This window comes from Macaca mulatta, chromosome 12, assembly GCF_049350105.2.
Source record: "Macaca mulatta isolate MMU2019108-1 chromosome 12, T2T-MMU8v2.0, whole genome shotgun sequence".
Classification (NCBI taxonomy): Eukaryota; Metazoa; Chordata; class Mammalia; order Primates; family Cercopithecidae; genus Macaca; species Macaca mulatta.
The window spans coordinates 69,814,254-69,834,029 of record NC_133417.1 but is presented as its reverse complement, the minus strand read 5'-3'; the positions used below and the strand labels follow the sequence as shown (position 1 = coordinate 69,834,029).

The 19,776-nt window shown below is 36.1% G+C and overlaps 1 protein-coding gene and 2 long non-coding RNA genes across 11 annotated transcripts in view; 1 reads left to right on the top strand and 2 right to left on the bottom strand.

Annotated features, from left to right (window-relative positions):
- The window catches only part of SLC38A11 (solute carrier family 38 member 11), a 56,777-nt gene extending 49,352 nt beyond the window's left edge, over nucleotides 1-7,425 (top strand). For 8 of the 9 annotated variants that reach the window (XM_001098784.5, XM_077956598.1, XM_028830781.2 and 5 more), the window contains one exon: nucleotides 7,021-7,425. In XM_001098784.5, the coding sequence (XP_001098784.1) occupies nucleotides 7,021-7,314 (294 nt within the window). In that variant the 3' untranslated portion in view covers nucleotides 7,315-7,425. Of the gene's footprint in view, nucleotides 1-1,205; nucleotides 2,727-7,020 lie in introns of those variants that run through there. The other variant, XM_077956599.1, reaches the window with a different exon arrangement.
- The window catches only part of LOC106992600 (uncharacterized), a 103,986-nt gene that overhangs the window by 64,348 nt on the left and 19,862 nt on the right, over nucleotides 1-19,776 (bottom strand). The window lies entirely within an intron of this gene.
- On the bottom strand, nucleotides 3,340-4,965 carry LOC144333312 (uncharacterized). The gene is made up of 2 exons (XR_013401874.1): nucleotides 4,833-4,965; nucleotides 3,340-4,524 (listed from the first exon to the last, which is right to left on the bottom strand). It is a non-coding gene; the product is annotated as an uncharacterized LOC144333312 (long non-coding RNA).

Here is a 19,776-nt window from a genome sequence, read left to right as displayed (position 1 = left end):
GCACTTTGAGAAGCTGAGGCAGGCGGATCACCTGAGGTCAGGAGTTCAAGACCTGCCTGGTCAACATGGTGAAATCCTGTCTCTACTAAAAAATACAAAAAAAAAAAAAAAAAAAAAAAAATTAGCTGGGTGTGGTGGCACATGCCTCTAGTCCCAGCCACTTGGGAGACTGAGAGAGGAGAATTGCTTGAACCCAGGAGGCAGAGGTTGCAGTGAGCCAAGATTGCGCCACTGCACTCCAGCCTGGGTAACAGAGCAATACTCCATCTTAAAAAATAAAAAATGAATAATAATAATAATAATAATAATAATAATGTGAGCTACCATGTATTGAGTACTTACTCTGTACCAGGTGCTTTGCAGTATCATCTCCTTTTATCTATATTAAATTGACAGATGAAGAAACTAAGGCACTGCATGATTAAATAGTCTGAGGTCATACTAGTTACAAGTAAAAAAATTCAGATTTGAGCACAGGCATTTGGACCCTAAAGCTCACATTTTAAACCATTACACTACTCTGAGATTTTCTAAGCATAAGATTTTAAATTGTGTAAAATGATTATGCTCATTTCTCTATCCACTTTCTAAAGTTATAATATCTATGCATTGAGTTTATCTATAAGAAAGGTTAAGAGTAATCTATGATACATATGGATAAACTTTAATAATGGGTTAAAACGTACCAGGAGATGAAATAAAATGAAACTAAAAGGTTTTTGTCTTAATAATTTTTAGTTAATAACTTTCATCTTAGTAATTGTAGGACTTTAGAAATGTAGTTAATAGCTTTTATCTTAGATAACAATTTTAGTACTTTAGGAATTCTTTTTTATTTTGGCTTCTGAATAAGTAGAATAATGAGCTTCACAGATGAGATGAATCAGGTCTTGCAAAGTAAGGAAATGCTACTATTTAGTATCACCAAATAAGATAGAATAAAATGAACTGAGGTAATATTAGTTATTAAATTAAAAAAATAGAACTTTGCTTTCCTTTTTTTTCTTGTTTGCATGGCAGTAGACAACAGTGAAATATTTTTCCAAAGCAAACACACACTAAGTTTTAAAGGTTTCATTTTAGAAGCAAATCAATAAATATAAGCACTATTCTTGGTAACAAGAATCCAGCATCTTAGCACTAATGTTGCTATTGGAGAAAAGAGGCATCCGCAGTAATTGGACCCTATGGGTTTCTACTTGCAGCAGTACAAAGAGAGAAAATGAAGCAGCTGGTGCCTGTGGCCAGCGTAACCAGCTCAACAAGCCTTATGTGTGGTTTACAGTGGAAGGAAGAAAGCAAGCCAAATGCCAGCAAGGGCCCAGATAGAGAAATACAGTCTTTGGGGTGAGCAAGCCATAGTTCCAATTGCCAAAGACTCCCTGAGCAAGAGAGAGTTTCTTTTTGAAGTATTGGAGTGAATTTCATGAATTTAGATTGATTATTAAGTAGAAATTTAAAAGATATATAAGCATTATTTTATTTAGTTTCCAGCTTCCTTGCATCATTTGAGAAATTTCTATTCAGGTAGGAAAATTCAGACACTTTTTCAATCTGTACTGGCAATAAAAATTTTCAATAGCTTCTGTCCTTTCTCTCCAGCAAACTGCAAAATGCCCTGACATCCATAGTGTTGTTATCAATTAATAAGTATTATCCTGCCTTTATAAATTAGACTGTATTTTATTGTCTTTTTAATAAGCAGTTATGATTTTACATCCTGTCAAGCAATTTCAAAAATTATTCCAAAGCCAGTGGTGTATCCCTAAGCAAGACTAATTAAATAGAGCAAATAATCTGGACTAGTTCGTAGGGAATAGATCAGATGCGACCGCACTATCATTTTACTCCTGATCTTGACTTCTAGCAACAACCTTTAGTAAGATTGAGTGTTTAAATATCAAGAAAGTAGCTGGTATCTAAACAAGATACTCAACTGGAATCCTTCTAGTAGAAATATGAGCTATATAGTCTTTCCTCTAACTGCTACTTTCTCAACACTTAAGAATTATAACAAACAGAACACCCATTGCTTCGCGCTGCCCAGCAAGTTAAGTTTGGAAGAGTACCAAAAGGCTAACTGATGACAGCTTCTTAGCAGAAGCTGGGGGCAGTTTTCATTCTGATAGTACTTTCACAATCTACAGTTCCAGATGAATTAGCCACATGTTTGTGCCTACAAAGAGGAGACTACAACACACACACACACACACATATACAGACACACACACATACACATATTTGTATTTGAATTACTTTTTGTTGTTTTCATAAATTGTTATTTTAAAGAAATCAGAGGGTAATACTTTTTGTTATAAATACAGACCAAGTGTTACAGTATCTTTCATAATTTAAAAAGCACTGTTAATTCCAAATATTATGATAGAATCTATGGAATCCATAATGCATTTCATTCTAGTCATATAACAACTAATTGTTTATTTTTTGTGTACCTTTGTAGATATTAATTTGTATTCAGGTGCTATGAATGGCAAAAGTATATTTTCCATATATTCTAAATTAGAACATGATTTTGGTATTTTTTAGTATTTTCTCATTCTTATGTCTCTTACTTTGGAAATATTTTCCATGCAGTGTGGTCCCTACTACTCTTTCTCTGGATACTTTTGTTTTTGTAAAAATTCAAAAAGTTGTATAATTGGGATCATAGTCATAATATTTCTGGTATGGAGAGATTGCTTTGTATAAAACACACAGCAATTTTATTAACTGGTGTGAGAATATGGTTATTTTAAAGCTATTTTTAAGGTACAATTTATAATTTTACATCATCCAACTTCAAATTCACTTTGCTGTTATTTTCCCTGGAGAAAATTTACCAAAATAATGTGTCAAAAAGCTTTTAAACCGTAGGTGATAGTTGCATAGATTTTCATTATACTATTTCTTTCTACTTTTGTATATGCTTACAAATTAACTTTTAAATTTAGAAAAACATAGTTTATGAAAACTTGCATTTAGTTGTAAAGTAATAATCACATTTGTTATTGATTTTATATATTAAAAACTTACATTTTATTATTTCAGAGAACAACATTTGTGAAATGTCATATTAAGGGAATGAAAACCAAAAACCACATGATCAGATGGGTGCGGTGGCTCACACCTGTAATCCTAGCACTTTGGGAGGCTAAGACAAGAGGATTACTTGAGCTCAGGAGTTCAAGACAAGCTGGGGCAACATAGTGAGACCTCGTCTCTGCAAAAAAATTAGCCAGGCATGGTAGCATGTGCCTGTAGTCTCAGCAACTCAGGATGCTGAGGTGGGAGGATTACTTGAGCTTGGGAGGTCAAGGCTGAACTGTGATCATGCTAGTGCACTCTAGCCTAGGCAACAGAGTGAAGCCCTGTCTCAAAAAATAAAAAAAAAAATTTAAAAAAAAAAAGAGAGAGAGAGAGAAAACAAAAAACACGTGACTATCTCAACTGATGCAGAAAAAGAGTCTGACAAAGTTTAGCATCATTTCTTGATAGAAACTCTTTTAGCAGTTTAGAGAAAGAAAAGTCCTCAACATAATAAAGGCTATTTATGAAAAACCCACAGCTAACATAATAATTAATAGGGAACAACTGAAGGCTTTTCTACTAAGATCCAGTAAAAGGTAAGGATACCCACTCTCACCACTTCTCTTCAACATAGTACTGGAAGTACACACCACTTCTTTTCAACATAGTACTGGAAGTACTGGCAAGAGCAATCAGACAAGAAAAAGAAATAAAAGGCTTCCAAATTGGAAAAGAAGAAGTAAAATTATTTCTATTTGCAGATGACATGATCCTATATGTAGAAAACCCCAAAGGTTCCAAAAATAGTGTTAGAACTGATAAATTAATTCAGTAAAGTTGCAGGATACAAAACCAACATACAAAAATCAGTAGCATTTTATACACAAATAATAGCTGAAAAAGAAATCAAGAAAACAATGTCATTTGTGATAGCATCAAAAAATATACTGGAATAAATCTAACCAAATAGGTGAAAAATTTGTATACTGAAAACTATAAAATCTTGATGAAGGAAATTGAAAAAGACACAAATAAATGGAATATATAAATGAATGGAAAGATATCCTGTGAATGGAATTAATATTGTTAAAATGGCCATACTACTCAAAGCAATATACAAATTCAACATAATTCCTATCAAAATTCTAATGGCATTCTTCACAGAAATAGAAAAAACAATCTGTATTGAAAGGAAAAATAAAGTTGAAGGCATCACACTTCCTGATTTCAAATGATATTACAAAGCTGCAGTAATCAAAACAGTATGGTACTGGCATAAAAACACAAATATAGACTGATGGAACATAAAAGCCAAGAAATAAATCCAAACATATAGGGTCAACTAATTTTCTATAAGGGCACTAAGAGGACACAATGGGGAAAGGATAGTCTTCAATAATGATGCTGGGAAAAATGGATTCCCAAATGCAAAAGAGTGAAATCGGACCCTGATCTTACACACCATACACAAAAATCAATTCAAAATGGATAAGATACCTTTTTTTTTTTTTTTTTTTTTTTTTTTGAGACGGAGTCTCACGCTGTTGCCCAGGCTGGAGTGCAGTGGCGCGATCTCGGCTCACTGCAAGCTCCGCCTCCCGGGTTCCCGCCATTCTCCTGCCTCAGCCTCCTGAGTAGCTGGGACTACAGGCGCCCGCCACCGCGCCCGGCTAATTTTTTGTATTTTTAGTAGAGACGGGGTTTCACTGTGGTCTCGATCTCCTGACCTTGTGATCCGCCCGCCTCGGCCTCCCAAAGTGCTGGGATTACAGGCTTGAGCCACCGCGCCCAGCTGGATAAGATACCTTAATGTAAGGCCTGAAACTAAAATTCCTAGAAGAGAACATAGGGTAAAAGCTCCTTGATATTAGCCTTGGAAATGATTTTTTTGAATATCAGACTAAAAACTCAGACTATAAAACCAAAAATAAATAAACAGGACTACATCAAACTAAAAGGCCTCTGCAGTGAAAAAACAACAAGAACAAATGAAAAGACAACGTACAGATTGGGAAAAAAATATTTGCAAACTGTCTGACTGATAAAGGGTTACTATAAAAAAGTTACAAATAATTCTAATAACTCAATAGCAGAAAAATGATTAACTTGATTAAAAAATGGGCAAAGGACCTTAGCAGATATTTCTCCAAAGAAGACATGAAATGGCCAACAGGTACACGAAAAAGTGCTCAACATCATTAATCATCAGGAAAACGCAAATTAAAACCACTAGACAATATCACTTCATAACCTTTAGGATGGCTATAATCAAAAAGAACAGAAATAACAAATGTTGACAGAAGTGTGGAGAAAAGGGAACCTTAGTACGTTGCTGGTGGGAATGTACATTGGAATAGTCAATATGGGAAACAGAATGGAGGTTCCTAAAGAAATTAAAAATAGAACCACCATATGACCCAGGAATCTCTATTATGGGTATATACTCAAAAAAAATGAAATCATCACCTCATAAAGATATCTATACTCCCATATTCATTGAAGCATTATTCACAATAGTGAAGAGATGGAAACAACTTCAGTGTTCATTGATGTATCAATGGATACAGAGAATGTCATATAGATCTGTCTATAACATGGAATATTATTCAGCCTTGAAAAAGGAGATCCTGCCATTAGCCACAACATGGATAGACCTGAAGAACGTTAAGTGAAATAAGCTGGACACATAAAGCAAAATATTACATGATCTCTCTTATGTATGGAATATTTTTTTAAATGTCTAATATATAGAGTTAGAGATAAAAGGATAAAACCGTGATTACTAGGGGCAGGAAACAAAAGGAGGAAATGTAGAGAAGTAGGTCAAAGAATTCAAAGTAGCACATAGGTAGGATTAACAAGTCTACAGATTTAATGTACAATATGAGGGCTGTAATTTATAAAATTGTATTATATTTGGGACTTTTGTTAAATAAGTAGATATTAGCTGCTCTCATCACCAAAGAAATAATTATGTGAGATGATAGATATGTTAGTTCAATACAATAACCATTTTATGTATTCTATGACATCATGTTATAAACCTCAAATATACACAATAAAATTTATTTTTAAAAAACATGGTTTATGGTTTAAGAGAATATTGGTCATAAAATTTTAATGTATGTTACATTGTTAAATATACTATAATTAAAATTTAACATAATTAGAAAAACATATTACCTAAAATGTATTAAATGTTAACATTTGTATTATTTGGTAAGTTTCTGTTGCGAATTAGGCCTACTCAAGGGGAAAGTCTCTTCCTTTGACGTCAATAACTGTTGGTATTTTTTATAATAGACAATTCTACCACTCATTATTTTAAATCTGACATTCCTCCTTAGGTTGAGTTTATTCCTAGATAATGCAGGCAACTGTGAATGAGTTATAGTCATTTAGCTCTGCTGTCAACTGTCTCAGTAATTAATGTGCTTAGTTTTATTTGAAAGATCATTTAGAAATGCTATTTCACGTTAAATGCCTTAGGGTTATGGTTTTTCTTTCTCACACAGATAGGCACGACTTCCATACAAACTCAGGTAAAGAAGAAAGACATTGTGGCCCCTATACAATTTCCCAAAATTTCCCTCTTATTCACAAATGACAAATAGACCATTCATGTTTGAAGGGCATAGTGGATACACAGTAGTTTTAATGAAGCATATAAGGAAATACGATGAACTGAAAATACAGGAAATTTCAAGAGTCCTATTATCTGCTTTATTTTCTATATTATTTTCTGATAATTTCTTAAGTCGATAAGCTGTTGTACTATTTCATTATTTTCATTTGTAAATATGCCAGTGGAAAAGGCAACGCCTATTTCTAAGTCTTTCTTAGAATTATTTTTCCTCCCTTTGTTTGATTCATCTGAACCTATCACATGTTTAACATGTGCATGAAAAACACATTTTGTAAATGCTTTTCAAAGCTGTCCAAAGAATGTTTCCATCTAGTCACATTATCTTGTTTCTTGTTTTCAACATGCAGGGTGTGCTCTGTGCAACTCCCCTCATTTTTATCATTCCATCAGCCTGTTATCTGAAACTGTCTGAAGAACCAAGGACACACTCCGATAAGATTATGTCTTATGTCATGCTTCCCATTGGTGCTGCGGTGATGGTTTTTGGATTCGTCATGGCTATTACAAATCCTCAAGACTGCACCCACGGGCAGGAAATGTTCTACTGCTTTCCTGACAATTTCTCGCTCACAAATACCTCAGAGTCTCATATTCAGCAGACAACACAACTTTCTATTTTAAATATTAGTATCTTTCAATGAGTTGGCTGCTTAAAAAAATATGTATGTTTTCATAGACTTTAAAAAACATAACATTTACATGTTTTAGTCTGTCTTTATATTATATAAAATTGTTATTTTGGCATTTTTCAAGACTTGGCTTTCATGACTCTTTAGTGCAATATCAAAGATAAAAGAAAAATTGAATGTATTTCACCTTTAACTGGAACAAAATAAGTGTTTTGTTCTAATGACTGCACTACACTAATGCTGATTGAAGAAGGGAGAGTGAAGCCTTTAGCATTTTCCCCCTTTTATTTAATATGCAAACCAGTATATTGTGCTCCAAAATAAGTAGGCGATTGTGGGTTGGAATTTTGTGTAGATGTCTTTTGGTCGGGGGCGGGGGGCATTTTATTTGTCCTTAAAAATCTGTCGAACTGAAGAGAAGGGAAACCCACAACTATTGAAAAGAAGACATATCCCAAGAGCAAAGAGATCTCCATTATAATTTCAGCAGCATCCCTTATTTAAAGGGAAGTGGATCCCTGGAGAAATGAGCACAGACCTCTCCTTGTGAGGAAGCCTGAATCACAAACTGGCTGTGAGGAGCGAGGTGAGTGAAGAATCAGAATCACCTCCCATCTTCCGCTGCTGTGGGAATACAATGGTAGCACCATTCTAAAACAGAAAAAAAAAAAAAGCAGTTTTCTGTGGCAAGAACCTAAGAGACTGATGATATGGACCAGTTGAATTTTCAGTGCTGTCAGGAATATACAACGGGAAGCTGAACTTTGAAACTAGAAACGTGTAAGAAGAATCAGGGCTACCGAAGAAGCTTTCTCAGTCCACTGGGGGTTCCTCAGAGAGATTTCTGGGAGCTCTTGTTGACTGGGTCTTTGGGAGCAGATAGTGAGATGGAGTTTATCATAACTAATGGGAGAGAGGGGAAAGCAGGAATGGTAGGGAGAGGTAGAACTGCAATGCAGGCTGACCTCAGCCAACTCCACAGGGAAGCTGGTGCGTACATGACCCATCAGAGTTGTCCCTGTTCGGGGGTAATAACCCGGTTTTGATACGGCTGCCTCCATCAGTCATTGAATGTGAGCATCTGGAGAAGGGTGAGTTCTTGGGCTAGGCAGCTTTTTGCAGCAGAGCAAACCCTAAAGGAACTGAGAGCTGGAGGTGGTCTACTGATAGCTTCGTCACCACATGCTTCCTTACAGGGGTATCTGGGACACACAGCTGTGCCCACCACAGATGCCCTCGGTTTACTGATGATTTTTAAATGATTTTTTAATGAGGATTTTGTGTCTTTGTATCTATGACAGTCTTTAAAAAGTAACATGAAAATTTGGGGCCATCTGGATGGCTTCCTTATATAGAGTATCACCTAAGATTTCCATTTCATTTGTATTCCAATCAGGTTGTCCATCTGTGGCACTATATTAATTGTTATCAAATAACAAGAAACTATCACAAGCAGAGTTAATACATATATGATAAGTTCGTACAAATCAAATGCAAAAAAAAAAACTACAGGAAGTGTATAAAGGGTAGGTTCATAGTAGTTTGAATAAAGTGGCAAGAGCTGAGTCACTGTGTGACTCATAGTGGGAAAGGCCTATTGAACACAAAGGAGGATGCATTTTAGCAGGTAGAACCATGCTCAGGGTTTTAGTGGTGATTTGTTTTTTCAATAAAATATTATCCTTGCCACTAAATTAATTTAAATTCTGTTGAGTAACTTTTCTGTATTTAACTTATAAATTTGTTTTTTATAGTTAAGGGTCATAGGCTAAGCAGTTTGTGCCTGTTTTTAGATTGGTACATGCTTAGGTAAAATATAATAAAAATGCTTTCATTCCATGTAAGAAATGAGGAAATGTAAGCAAGTTTTGCCACAGTCTGTCCTTACATTGCTCAAGACTGAGAAACACTGACCTACATAGTTATTAAATAAAGTCATGAGGGATGAGATCTCTAAACATGTACAAAGAAAAGTATGTCAAGGATAACATAATTTAGCACGTAACCATCTCTTATCTTGTACCTCAGTGTTGCTTCATACTCTTCAAGTAGATGAAAGCCCCTGGTAGGAAGGGAGCGCATCATTAGTACCTAATAAATATGTATTGGTTTATTTGTTTTTAATCAGCTGTAGAACAAGACTGCTTATGACCCAGTTATTAGCTGCATGAATTACCGACATCTTTCCAATTATAATTGAATAAATCTTAGGAACTCACATTTATTTGGCAAGAATACTTGTATGCTTATTTTGCCATCATGCATAACTACAAGAACCCCACCCTCCCAATCTATTTTCTGCCTCAGTTCAATAAGAGATTCCCCTGAAAATCTTTCCATCCCTGCCACTTGTTGCCCCTAACAAAGCAACTTGAAGGTTTTAAACCAGTTTTTGAAGCTGTCACTACACTTAAATGTATAAAGTGCTTCTTAACTTTAAAAAGGTGGTGGTAGGCAGGAACCATATCTTTACACACAAATGAGAACATCTAGCAATACACTTCCTTTAAGGATATAAGTTGGATAGCATCTGTGTAATTTAGAAATTGAGTCATTGTTCGCTTATTATAGAGTCTTTATTATCAACACTAACTTGAACCATCTTCAAACATCAGAATGGGTAAACTGTCTATGACCATACCACCCTGAACACACCAGATCTCATCTGATCCTGGAAGCTGAGCATGGTCTGGCCTGGTTAATACTTGGATGGGAGAACAGGTAAACTGCCTTGCCTGGACTATTTCCAATGATGCCAAACAATAATTGTTGCCTCTTGTCTTTCTTAAACGAAGACTGCATCCATTTTACCAAACTAAGAAGTTTACAGTTAGTCCTCTGCTGAAGTCATACTATACACATCTACTTAATTAAAGATACATTTATTGAACAGAACAGGTCTCCTCCTGGTTTATGTGCTGTAGCCTTGCTTAGGAAAGGAATTATACCCTGTCTTTTAATTAGGGGTGGCTATTGACTGGAGCAAATGTTGTCAGGTTGTCCAAGAGTGGCCCAAGCATGAATCAATGAGTGACCATGAGTGAACTCATCAGTGAGGGTCACTCATCAGTGATGAGTGATGGTCACTCATCAGTGAGGGTACCCATGAATGCTTTACTAACTGTGGCAAGGATTGCTACTTCAATAGAATCAGTGCTCTTAAGAATTTATGCTCATTCTAAAAAATGTGTAAAGAATTTGCCATGATAGCAGAGCAAGTATGTAGAGTGGACCAGAGATGCTGTGAGCTAGAGAACACATAGACCTGGAGAGAAAGAAAAGAGCCCAGTCTTTGTCTAGAGTAGTGGCTTTTAAACTTGGACATGTGTTGGAATCACCCAGAGGCCTTGTTGAAACACAGATTGCTGGGCTTCACCCCCACAGTTTTTGATTCAGTACTTGGAGTGGGGCCTCAGAATTTGTATTTCTGAAAAGTTTCCAGGTGATGCTGCTGCTTCTGCTGGCTCAGGGATCACGTTTGAAAAAGGTTGGAAGTTGGACATAAGAAAGTGCTAGATGGAGCCATTTATTTAGAGGCTGGGACACAATACAAGCAAGATGTAGGAATACCATGCTAGATCTCAGGGAAGAAAATGAGACTGGAGATGTAGGAGGGAGAGCAATTGGTACATATTAAATGTGTTATACTTTGCCTCTTTGAAAAATCATTTAGAGACACAGTGAGAAGAGGAGAAACCAAGACAATAATATTAGTGAAGAGCAATGACAAAGGACATGGGAGGAGAATGAACACGGGAGAAAATAGAGATTACAACCCAAAATCAACACAGCTATGCTGGTTAAGCTACAGGCCTGGTTCTGAGCCTGCCAGCACTCAGGGAAGGCTGTCTGAGCTTTATGGCTACCATTGTGAGAAGGAAGAAAATATATCAGTTTCTCAAAAGAACATCAAGTTTTCCAAGGACTAAACTCTCAGCAGAATGGCTTACTTGGAAAATTACATAGGGAACATGAGTAAAACTGGGTTATGAACAATAACATCATTCAGATAAAAAATTTATGTGGTTGTCTTTTATAAGACACTTTTTCATTCCATTAATGTTTGCTCATTGATAATAAAGATTATCAATACATTTAGCTTTGGCATTTTTATGATAGTATTCATGTATGGTAATATGTAAATGCTCCATTAAAACAAAAACAAACAAAAAATCAGATTTATTCTGTTCTTCATTTCTAACTCTCACTTGATTCTGGTCCTTACCAAATGATATGATTTGGCTGTGTCCCCACCCAAATCTCATCTTGAACTGTAGCTTCCATAATTGCCGTGTGTTGTGGGAGGGACCCAGTGGGAGATAATTGAATCATGGGGGCAGATTCCCCCATACTGCTCTCATGGTAGTGAATAAGACTGACAAGAGCTGATGGTTTTATCAGGGGTTTCTGCTTTCACTTGGCTCTCATTCTTCTCTCTTGTCTGCCACCATGTAAGACATGCCTTTCACCTTCTGCCATGATTGTGAGGCCTCCCCAGCCACATAGAACCATAATATGAGTCCATTAAACCTCTTTTTCTTTATAAATTAGCCAATCTCAGGTGTGTATTACCAACAGCATGAAAATGGACTAATATACTAACTCACACACTAATGCTATGGCCACTTACCTGAGCATACTGCCTTCAGACTCCTCCTGCCAAGATAATTTATGTATCACTTCAAGAATCTTCTTATTAAACAAATACTTTGATAACTAATGCTTTCTGACCACTTGCTTGCTCAAAAGCTTTCCATGAAACTCTTTTGCTTGTAGAATGATGTACTAACTCCACAGTCTCTACTCAAAGCTTTCGTAATATGTCCTCAACATGCTATTTTGGTCTTATCACTCATGACTGCAGGAAGGAACAATTTATTCTAACATAACTAAAACATTTCTTTACCCTAAAAATGTTCTGTACACCTTTAACTTTTACCCCTGAATTCTTATCATTCTTTCATCTGAAATGTCCAATACCCCCATCAAAATTCTATCAATACTCCTGTCTTCCCCATGTGCCATTCCTGACAACTCTTACTGCAAAATAGTTCTTCCGCCTCTGGAATTCTTATAGTAGTGTTATACGAAGGAACCTTGTCTGGCTAATCAGTCTAAAAATTCCTTGAGAACAAAGAGTGTGTCTTAAAGCCTCTTTTTATTCTTCATAGCCTATAGTGTGGCACCTTGGAATGTAGTAAATGTAGTAAACACTTAAGTATTTGATGTGAGATTCATGGTATAAAAGAGAAGATGGTTAATTGCACCTCTAGCCACACAAATTATTTTATTGGATATTTTCAGCTATAATGATTGTCATTCAGTAAAGTAGCAATGTGACGTGATCATTCACCCAACAAGCCAGCTTAGATAATTAAATTCAGTTATTTGTTTTTCTTTACTATGCATAGACCCTTCAGAGAAGTTACTTGAAATATTCTTAAAACCACTCAAGTACACACCAGTCTGCACATATTTTTTTTCACTTTTCTGTCACTAAATAAACATGTACCTGTATTTTTCTTAATTATAAGCTCCTTGACACCTGAGACAATGTCATAGTTTTATTTTTTGCCAGTGTATGCTCATATATCTTACTCATTTAAGATGCTTGATAAACATTTAATGACTTGAATTTATCTAATTTATGTGTATTTAATCCCTTTTAATTTATACCCTAGCAGGAAAACCTATATTAATCCCCTTCACTTAATATTATTTCAAAAGAAACAAAGAGTCAAAACTTTAAACCCAAATGCATTTATGGTTTAGGCACAATCATCACCTTGCTTAAATTCAGCAGACAGCTCAGTAATTTAATATAGTGCCGAGAAGAGGCAGTTTAAGAACAATTTAAGAAAAACACCTCAAGCTATATCTCAGCTTGCAGTTTAAATTTTCAAAGACTTTGGAAACGTATTTCCAAGGCCCAGTGGCAGCTACATATTTGTCATTTTCAAAATTTTGTTTTGCCAGAGGATAGCAAGGCCAGTTCCAGAAAAAGGAATTCAGTTCGGGCTTCTTACAGTCAAGTCCCATCACATAACAACATTGTTCTTTAAATCTTTAGGTACTGGAAGATAAGACAATAAAGTATCTTCTAAGAAAAAGGAAAAATTATTTTATTTCAGGAAGGCAGTCTTTGAGTGATTCATGACTTCTCTAACAAAATTTAGCCTTCTTGTAAAGTCTTAAGAATTGTCTAAGCTACAGTTTTTAACTACTGTGTCCCTACGTGAATGACGTAGAGTGGAAATTGAGTAATATGACCTTGAGTTTTACGTGCTCTATGTCTCAAAGCATTTCAAAATAAATTTAGATTTTTTTAAAGCTATAAATATAGACAAGGGAAAGGAAATAAGCTTAAACATTTAGAAAAACAGGGCTTAGAAAATCCTAGGACTTTGTAGGGGCTACTCAATTGTACAAACATAGTGGGAGATGTTCCATATTCTAGAAGATAGCCTGACCTTTCCAAGTAGACATTTCTTAAAAGAAAATAAGCAATTAAAAAAAATGTTAGCTTCAGGTGCAGAGTTTCCTAGGAGCAAGCAATTTTATATGTGAAACCTAAATGTCAGCTGTGGACATGCCCCTTCCACAATTCAAAGCCTACTCCATAGTTCCTGCAAATTCTTTGGGCTTTCTTTCTCATATGTCCCTATGCCGCCATAAACCATTATTATTTTGTTCCGTATCTGTAAAGCTCCATAATATTTTAGATGCAAAACACAATCCTTTCATCATTTCCATGAAAATCCACTTACATCATGCAGCGTGTAAATGTTTTGATACTGTTGTTGCATCTCTTGAAGATTTAGAATGCTTGCAAGGAAGGGTCATATCCCAGAGAAAGGCCTTCCACCAGTTCTCAGACTTCCCTGTCTGAGCTCCTCCTCTCCTCCTCTCATGTTGCATCTCCTTCTCCGAATTAACAAGGAATATTTCCCTCTAACTTCCTCAGGGAGGTCCCAGCACCTCCAGACTTCTAGGAGACCCACTATACCCCCTCAAAAAACAAACAAACAAAAACCTTTACCCCACACCTTATCATTGTTTTAATCCCGACACAAATGCTAATCGCTTTCTAAAAAAAAAATCACAGCTGGGCACGGTGGCTCATGCTTGTAATCCCAACACTTTGGGAGGACGAGGTGGGTGGATCACCTGAGGTCAGGAGTTTGAGACCAGCCTGGCCAACATGGTGAAATGTCATCTCTACTAAAAATACAAAAATTAGCCGGGCGTGGTGGTGGGCACCTGTAATCCCAGGTACTCTGGAGGCTGAGGCAGGAGAATACTTTGAACCCCAGAGACGGAGGTTTTGGTGAGCTGAGATCGTGCCACTGCACTCCAGCCTGGGCGACAGAGTGAGACTCCATCTCAAAAATAAATAAATAAATAAATAAATCACATAGAAGCTATCAATACAAATATGTTTTCCATTCCCTTACACATATGTACTCTGTCATTTATATTCTGAATTACATTTCTGGTCACTTTGTTCTCCATGAAAAGAGAAGCCCAGAAAACTTCTGCCTTGCATAAAACTAAAACTTGGGTTAATGGCTTTAAATAGAAACCGTCCCATCCAGATGGGTAACAGGGTTGACCAGCTCCCACTGTGGTTTCCCGATGCAGTGAAGCCACATGGCTTAAAGCTGTGCTCCAACAGATCTATTGAGCTTATCTTTAGCCAGTGTTATTTTTCACCCCAACACTGTACTGTTCTCCAAACAACAGCTGTGTGTCTGCCTACTTCATTTGCCCTCTGGATAAATCTAGCCTTTTAGAATTAGATTAGAGCAGGCCCAGCTGTAGTGGGTGGATAATCATCTGCTTTATGAGTGAGGAGAATTTGAAAAGCCTACATGTTTTCTCAAATATCATCTATGGAATGATACTATGGTGTCTGACACATTGTTGATGGCTTTTCAGTATTCAAAGTAGGAATATCCATTAACACCGGAGCATAATTAGAGGATCTAGATGAAGAATTAGAAAGTGTAATTCTAAGAGAATGAGAATGCTGCCCTCCCAACTTCTCTCTACTTTCCTAAATTCTGGTAGAGTATAAGATTCTGTCCAAATACCTCCTACTCTAAGAGGTTTCCCCAGCCTTCACCAGCAGACGATAACTTTTCTTCCTCTGTAACCTGTGAGTATATGTCTTGCTAGAAGGAGTCATCCATTATAAATAAGAACTTTCTAACAATTAGAGCTGACCAGTGTTGGCACAAACTACCCCGGGTCTTAATGAACCCTCTGTTCCTGGAACAAATTAAACAAAGGTTTGACAAACAATTGCCCGCAATGTGCTGGATAAGAATTGAACTTGATGATTTTTAAGTTCTCCTCTCATGCTGAGCTTCTAGGTACTGCGTTGTGTTTTCTGTTGAAATAAAATACAGCTGTTATGGAACACCTTTAATATTTACTTTTGCATGTCTTTTATAGAGAGAAGCCACTCATTTCTTTTCCATGTTTAGACCACCTTGTACAAAATAAGTGTTCAAGAAAATGGATGGATTGGACAATGCCAGATGATTTTTGAAGGGGTCTTAAGAAAGGGAAGGGAGGACAACCTGGAGACAATAAAGCAGATATACAGCAGTGCCATGAAGCACCAGATTTCCAGCATTTAGGACCCCAAGGAAGCATGGGATTTCACAGGGAGCTAGAGACACCCTACAACAACTTCATGTTTTTTTTACCACTGGGCCTATCCATGTGCTAGAATTTTTGTTGCCACTGCTGAGAAGCATGCAAGACTTGCTCTTATTCTCTTCCTTCTTGTCGTAATTCCTGCTTTCTTCCTCAAGGAAAGGATCATTTGCAGGAAACGTTAAAGAAACTTTAACAATTGTGGCAAATAGATCCGCAAATTCTGTAATTGCTCCATTTGAATGGAGAAGATTTACTAAATGCAGAATGAACCCTAACCACAGATAAAAACAAATGCATCCAACCCATAACTGGGTGCACAAATGTGCGGCATCTACTGGTGATTAAGAGCTTGGAGGTGGTTGTACTGCTTTTTCCCAAAAACTATAGTCTGTGGACCAAAAGTATTGGCATGACCTGGGGTCTCTAAAAATACAGAATCTCAAGTCTTGCCTCAAACCTACTGAACCAGAATCTGCATCTTAATAGGAGCCACAGGTCACTCATGTGCACAGTCAAGTTTGAGAAGCACTAGCATAAAAGAGACCTTGTCCCTCGGGAGCAGGACCTATCAGAATCAGCTAGGAAACAGTTACATAAGCAGTCACTTATTGGAGAGTCTATTACGCCCACACTGGGGCTTTCATCACGCATGAGAATGTGGGTTAGCCTTTCAGGAACCTGGGGAAGAAAAAAGGTTCTTGGCTATAACACTTAAACCCATTTGTATCTGTTCTACCTGTATTCATGTGGTCAAAAACTTTTTTTCCAATTTAGCCAGGCAGAGTGGCACCCACTTGTGATCCCAGCTACTCAGGAGGCTGAAGTGGAAGGATTGCTTGAGGCCAGGAGTTTGAGATCAGCTTGGGCAACGTCATGAACCATGCCCCACCCCATCTCTACAAAAAAATATTCAAAAATTAGCCGAGTGTGGTGGCTCAAACCTGTGGGCCTAGCTACTCACGAGGGTGAGGCAGTAGGAAACCTGAGCCTGGGAGACTGAGCCTGCAATGAGCTGTGATCACACCACTGCACTCCAGCTTTGACAACAGAGCAAGACCTTATCTCAAAAAGATAAAATAAAACTTTTTTTTTTGCCATCATTGCCTAAAATTGAAACATACCATCCATACCTTTTATTTAGGTCACACTGGCAAATTCTTTTTAACTATGGTAGAAATAATGCTACAAATGAAGAAAGCTTGAAGACAACCTGTTGATTTCTAGTTTGTATTTTAAAAACCCTAATGAATAAGTCAGTTAGAAAGTTTTCAGGATGGGAATATGCTTTGAATTTAGAGTAGTCATATCTGTTATCAAACAAATAGGAGATGGGCTGTGGACGGGGTAATCATTGAGATAAACATTTAAAGCCTGAATATACTACTTACTTTGAATGCAAAAAGAGGATAACTTAATAGTTAAATATATGAGAGTCATAAAAATTACTCTAAAATTTATGTTGCTTCTAGATTAAGTGGTTGACTAAATATAAAATATTCAATATCATAAGACATACTCTCCAAGTTGACTGAAAAGCCACTTAAAATACATTTTGACTTTAATAATAATGAACATGCAATTATTTTGGTGACATTAATAGCTTAATAAAAAATATAATCTATTTATAAGCAAGCAGTAACTGCGTCACATAATTTAATTTAAATTTAGTGAGGGTCTGGTGTTCAGGGAAAGGGGAATATTCCTCATTCTAACCTCAAGAACTTTTGATAATAAGGGGAATCACAAAAAAAATTTCCTTAAAAAAGAGAAAATCCTGCCTTTTGCAAACGTGGATAAACCTGGAGAACATTATGCTAAGTGAAATGAGCCAGACACAGAAAGACAAATACTGCATGATCTCAGTTATATGTAGAATCCAAAAACTCATAAAAGTCAAGAGTAGAATGGTGATTGCCAGGGGCTGGGAGGGGTGTGTTGGCAGAAATGTTGGTCAAAGGGTAAAAAGTTTCAGTTATGCAGGCTAAAGAAGTTTTAGAGACCTAATGTATACCATACTGGCTATAGTCAATACCAGATTGTATACTAGAAATTTGCTAAGAGACCTTAAGTGTTTTCACTAACATGAAAAACAAAAAATAAGTAACTATATGAGGTAGTAAATATGTTAATTAGCTCAATTATGGTAATTATTTCACAATATATACAGACATGAAAACGTCTTGCTGTACATCTTAAATATATAACATTTTTGTTTGTCAATTGTGCCTGAATAAAGCTGGGGGAAAAGGAAGTAAGCCCAAAGAAGTCACATCTAGATGAAGGCCAGTTGGTTTCCTAAGTCCCGATTGTGACAGAACATGAGATCCAAAGTTCCAAGGCTGAATCTGAATTTCGTCACTGTTTATGTAAGCAAACGATATGACCTTTTTGATCTTCCTTTCCTCATCTTTAAAGTGAAGAAATTATCATATGCTAGGTTTCTCTGAGAGTTTTTCTTATGTTTATTGATCATTTGAATTATTTTATACACCGTATTTTACTTATTTTCTCCCACTGGGTCTTGGTTTTTTCCTTGATGAATTAATAGTATTATACCATTATGAATAATAGTAATTAAAATAAATTTTGTATTTGTCTTTTAATTTTATTTTTTACTTAATGAAGTTTTTCATTTTACATGGTCAAACATTTTTTATCTAAGAGTTTTTAATAATTTTTGTAAAAGTCATTTTTCAACTCGAGTAGATATTTTACACTTACTGTCTCCTATTTTTAATTAATCACAGTTTATGTTTATGTCTTATTTTATTAAAAATTATAAAATGCACATTATAAGTAAAACATAATAACATAAATATTAAAAAGTTAGCACACTTCATATTTTGGTTTATTACCCTACAGTCATTTTTCTATGCATATTTTCACTAGATTGAAGTAATACTATATAGAGGTTTTGGGTCGGTTTTTTGACTATCATATTATGAGCATTTCCTCTGCCATTAAAATTCTTCAAGGGAGACCTGGTTTTTAACAGCTGCATAACATTCCACTTTTCCTATGTTCCATAATCATTTTGCTATTGTTCTGTTTTTAGGGTATTTCTCATTTGTGTTATAAATAAACTTAATGAACATTCTTTCATGTGAATCTTTTTACCATATTTCATGTTATTCTTAATATAATTTTTTAAAAATAGAATTACTGAATTAGAGAATATAAAAATTTTAGGGCTCTTCCTCTTTTGTACTGTAAACTCAAAATCGAGGTAAACTATACTAATTTAAAATGTCACAAGTATACATGAAGGTCCATTTGCCACACATCAGCAGTGAATACTACCATCCAAAAATATTAAGTATCAGGCAAGATCTGTTCCAAATGGATTTAAAGCATAATGTTTTGACTCTATATTCTTAGAGACATACTTTAAGGGGGAAAAGAACCTTTTTTAAAACAACAAAAACAAGCACCATTTTCTGTAACCTTATTGTAGGTACCTGTGGTGTTGTAGGCATTGTATTCCATGGCTGCTATGTGAGCATATGGTTCAAGGCAAAGGAGTAATTATAATGGTGTCCTTAAAAATCAAAATTTTGGACATGGCATAAAGGAGATGCAGATATAACATCAATAAATTTTGTAAGCTGTGTGAGATGGCCCGTGCCTGTAATTGCAACACTTTGGGAGGCTGAGGCAGGCGGATCACTTCAGCCCAGGAGTTCAAGACCATCCTGGGCACCATGGCAAAAACTCATGTCCACAAAAAATACAAAAACTAGCCAGGTGTAGTGGCATGCACCTGCAGTGCCAGCTACTCAGGAGGCTGAGGTGGGAGGATCCTTTGAG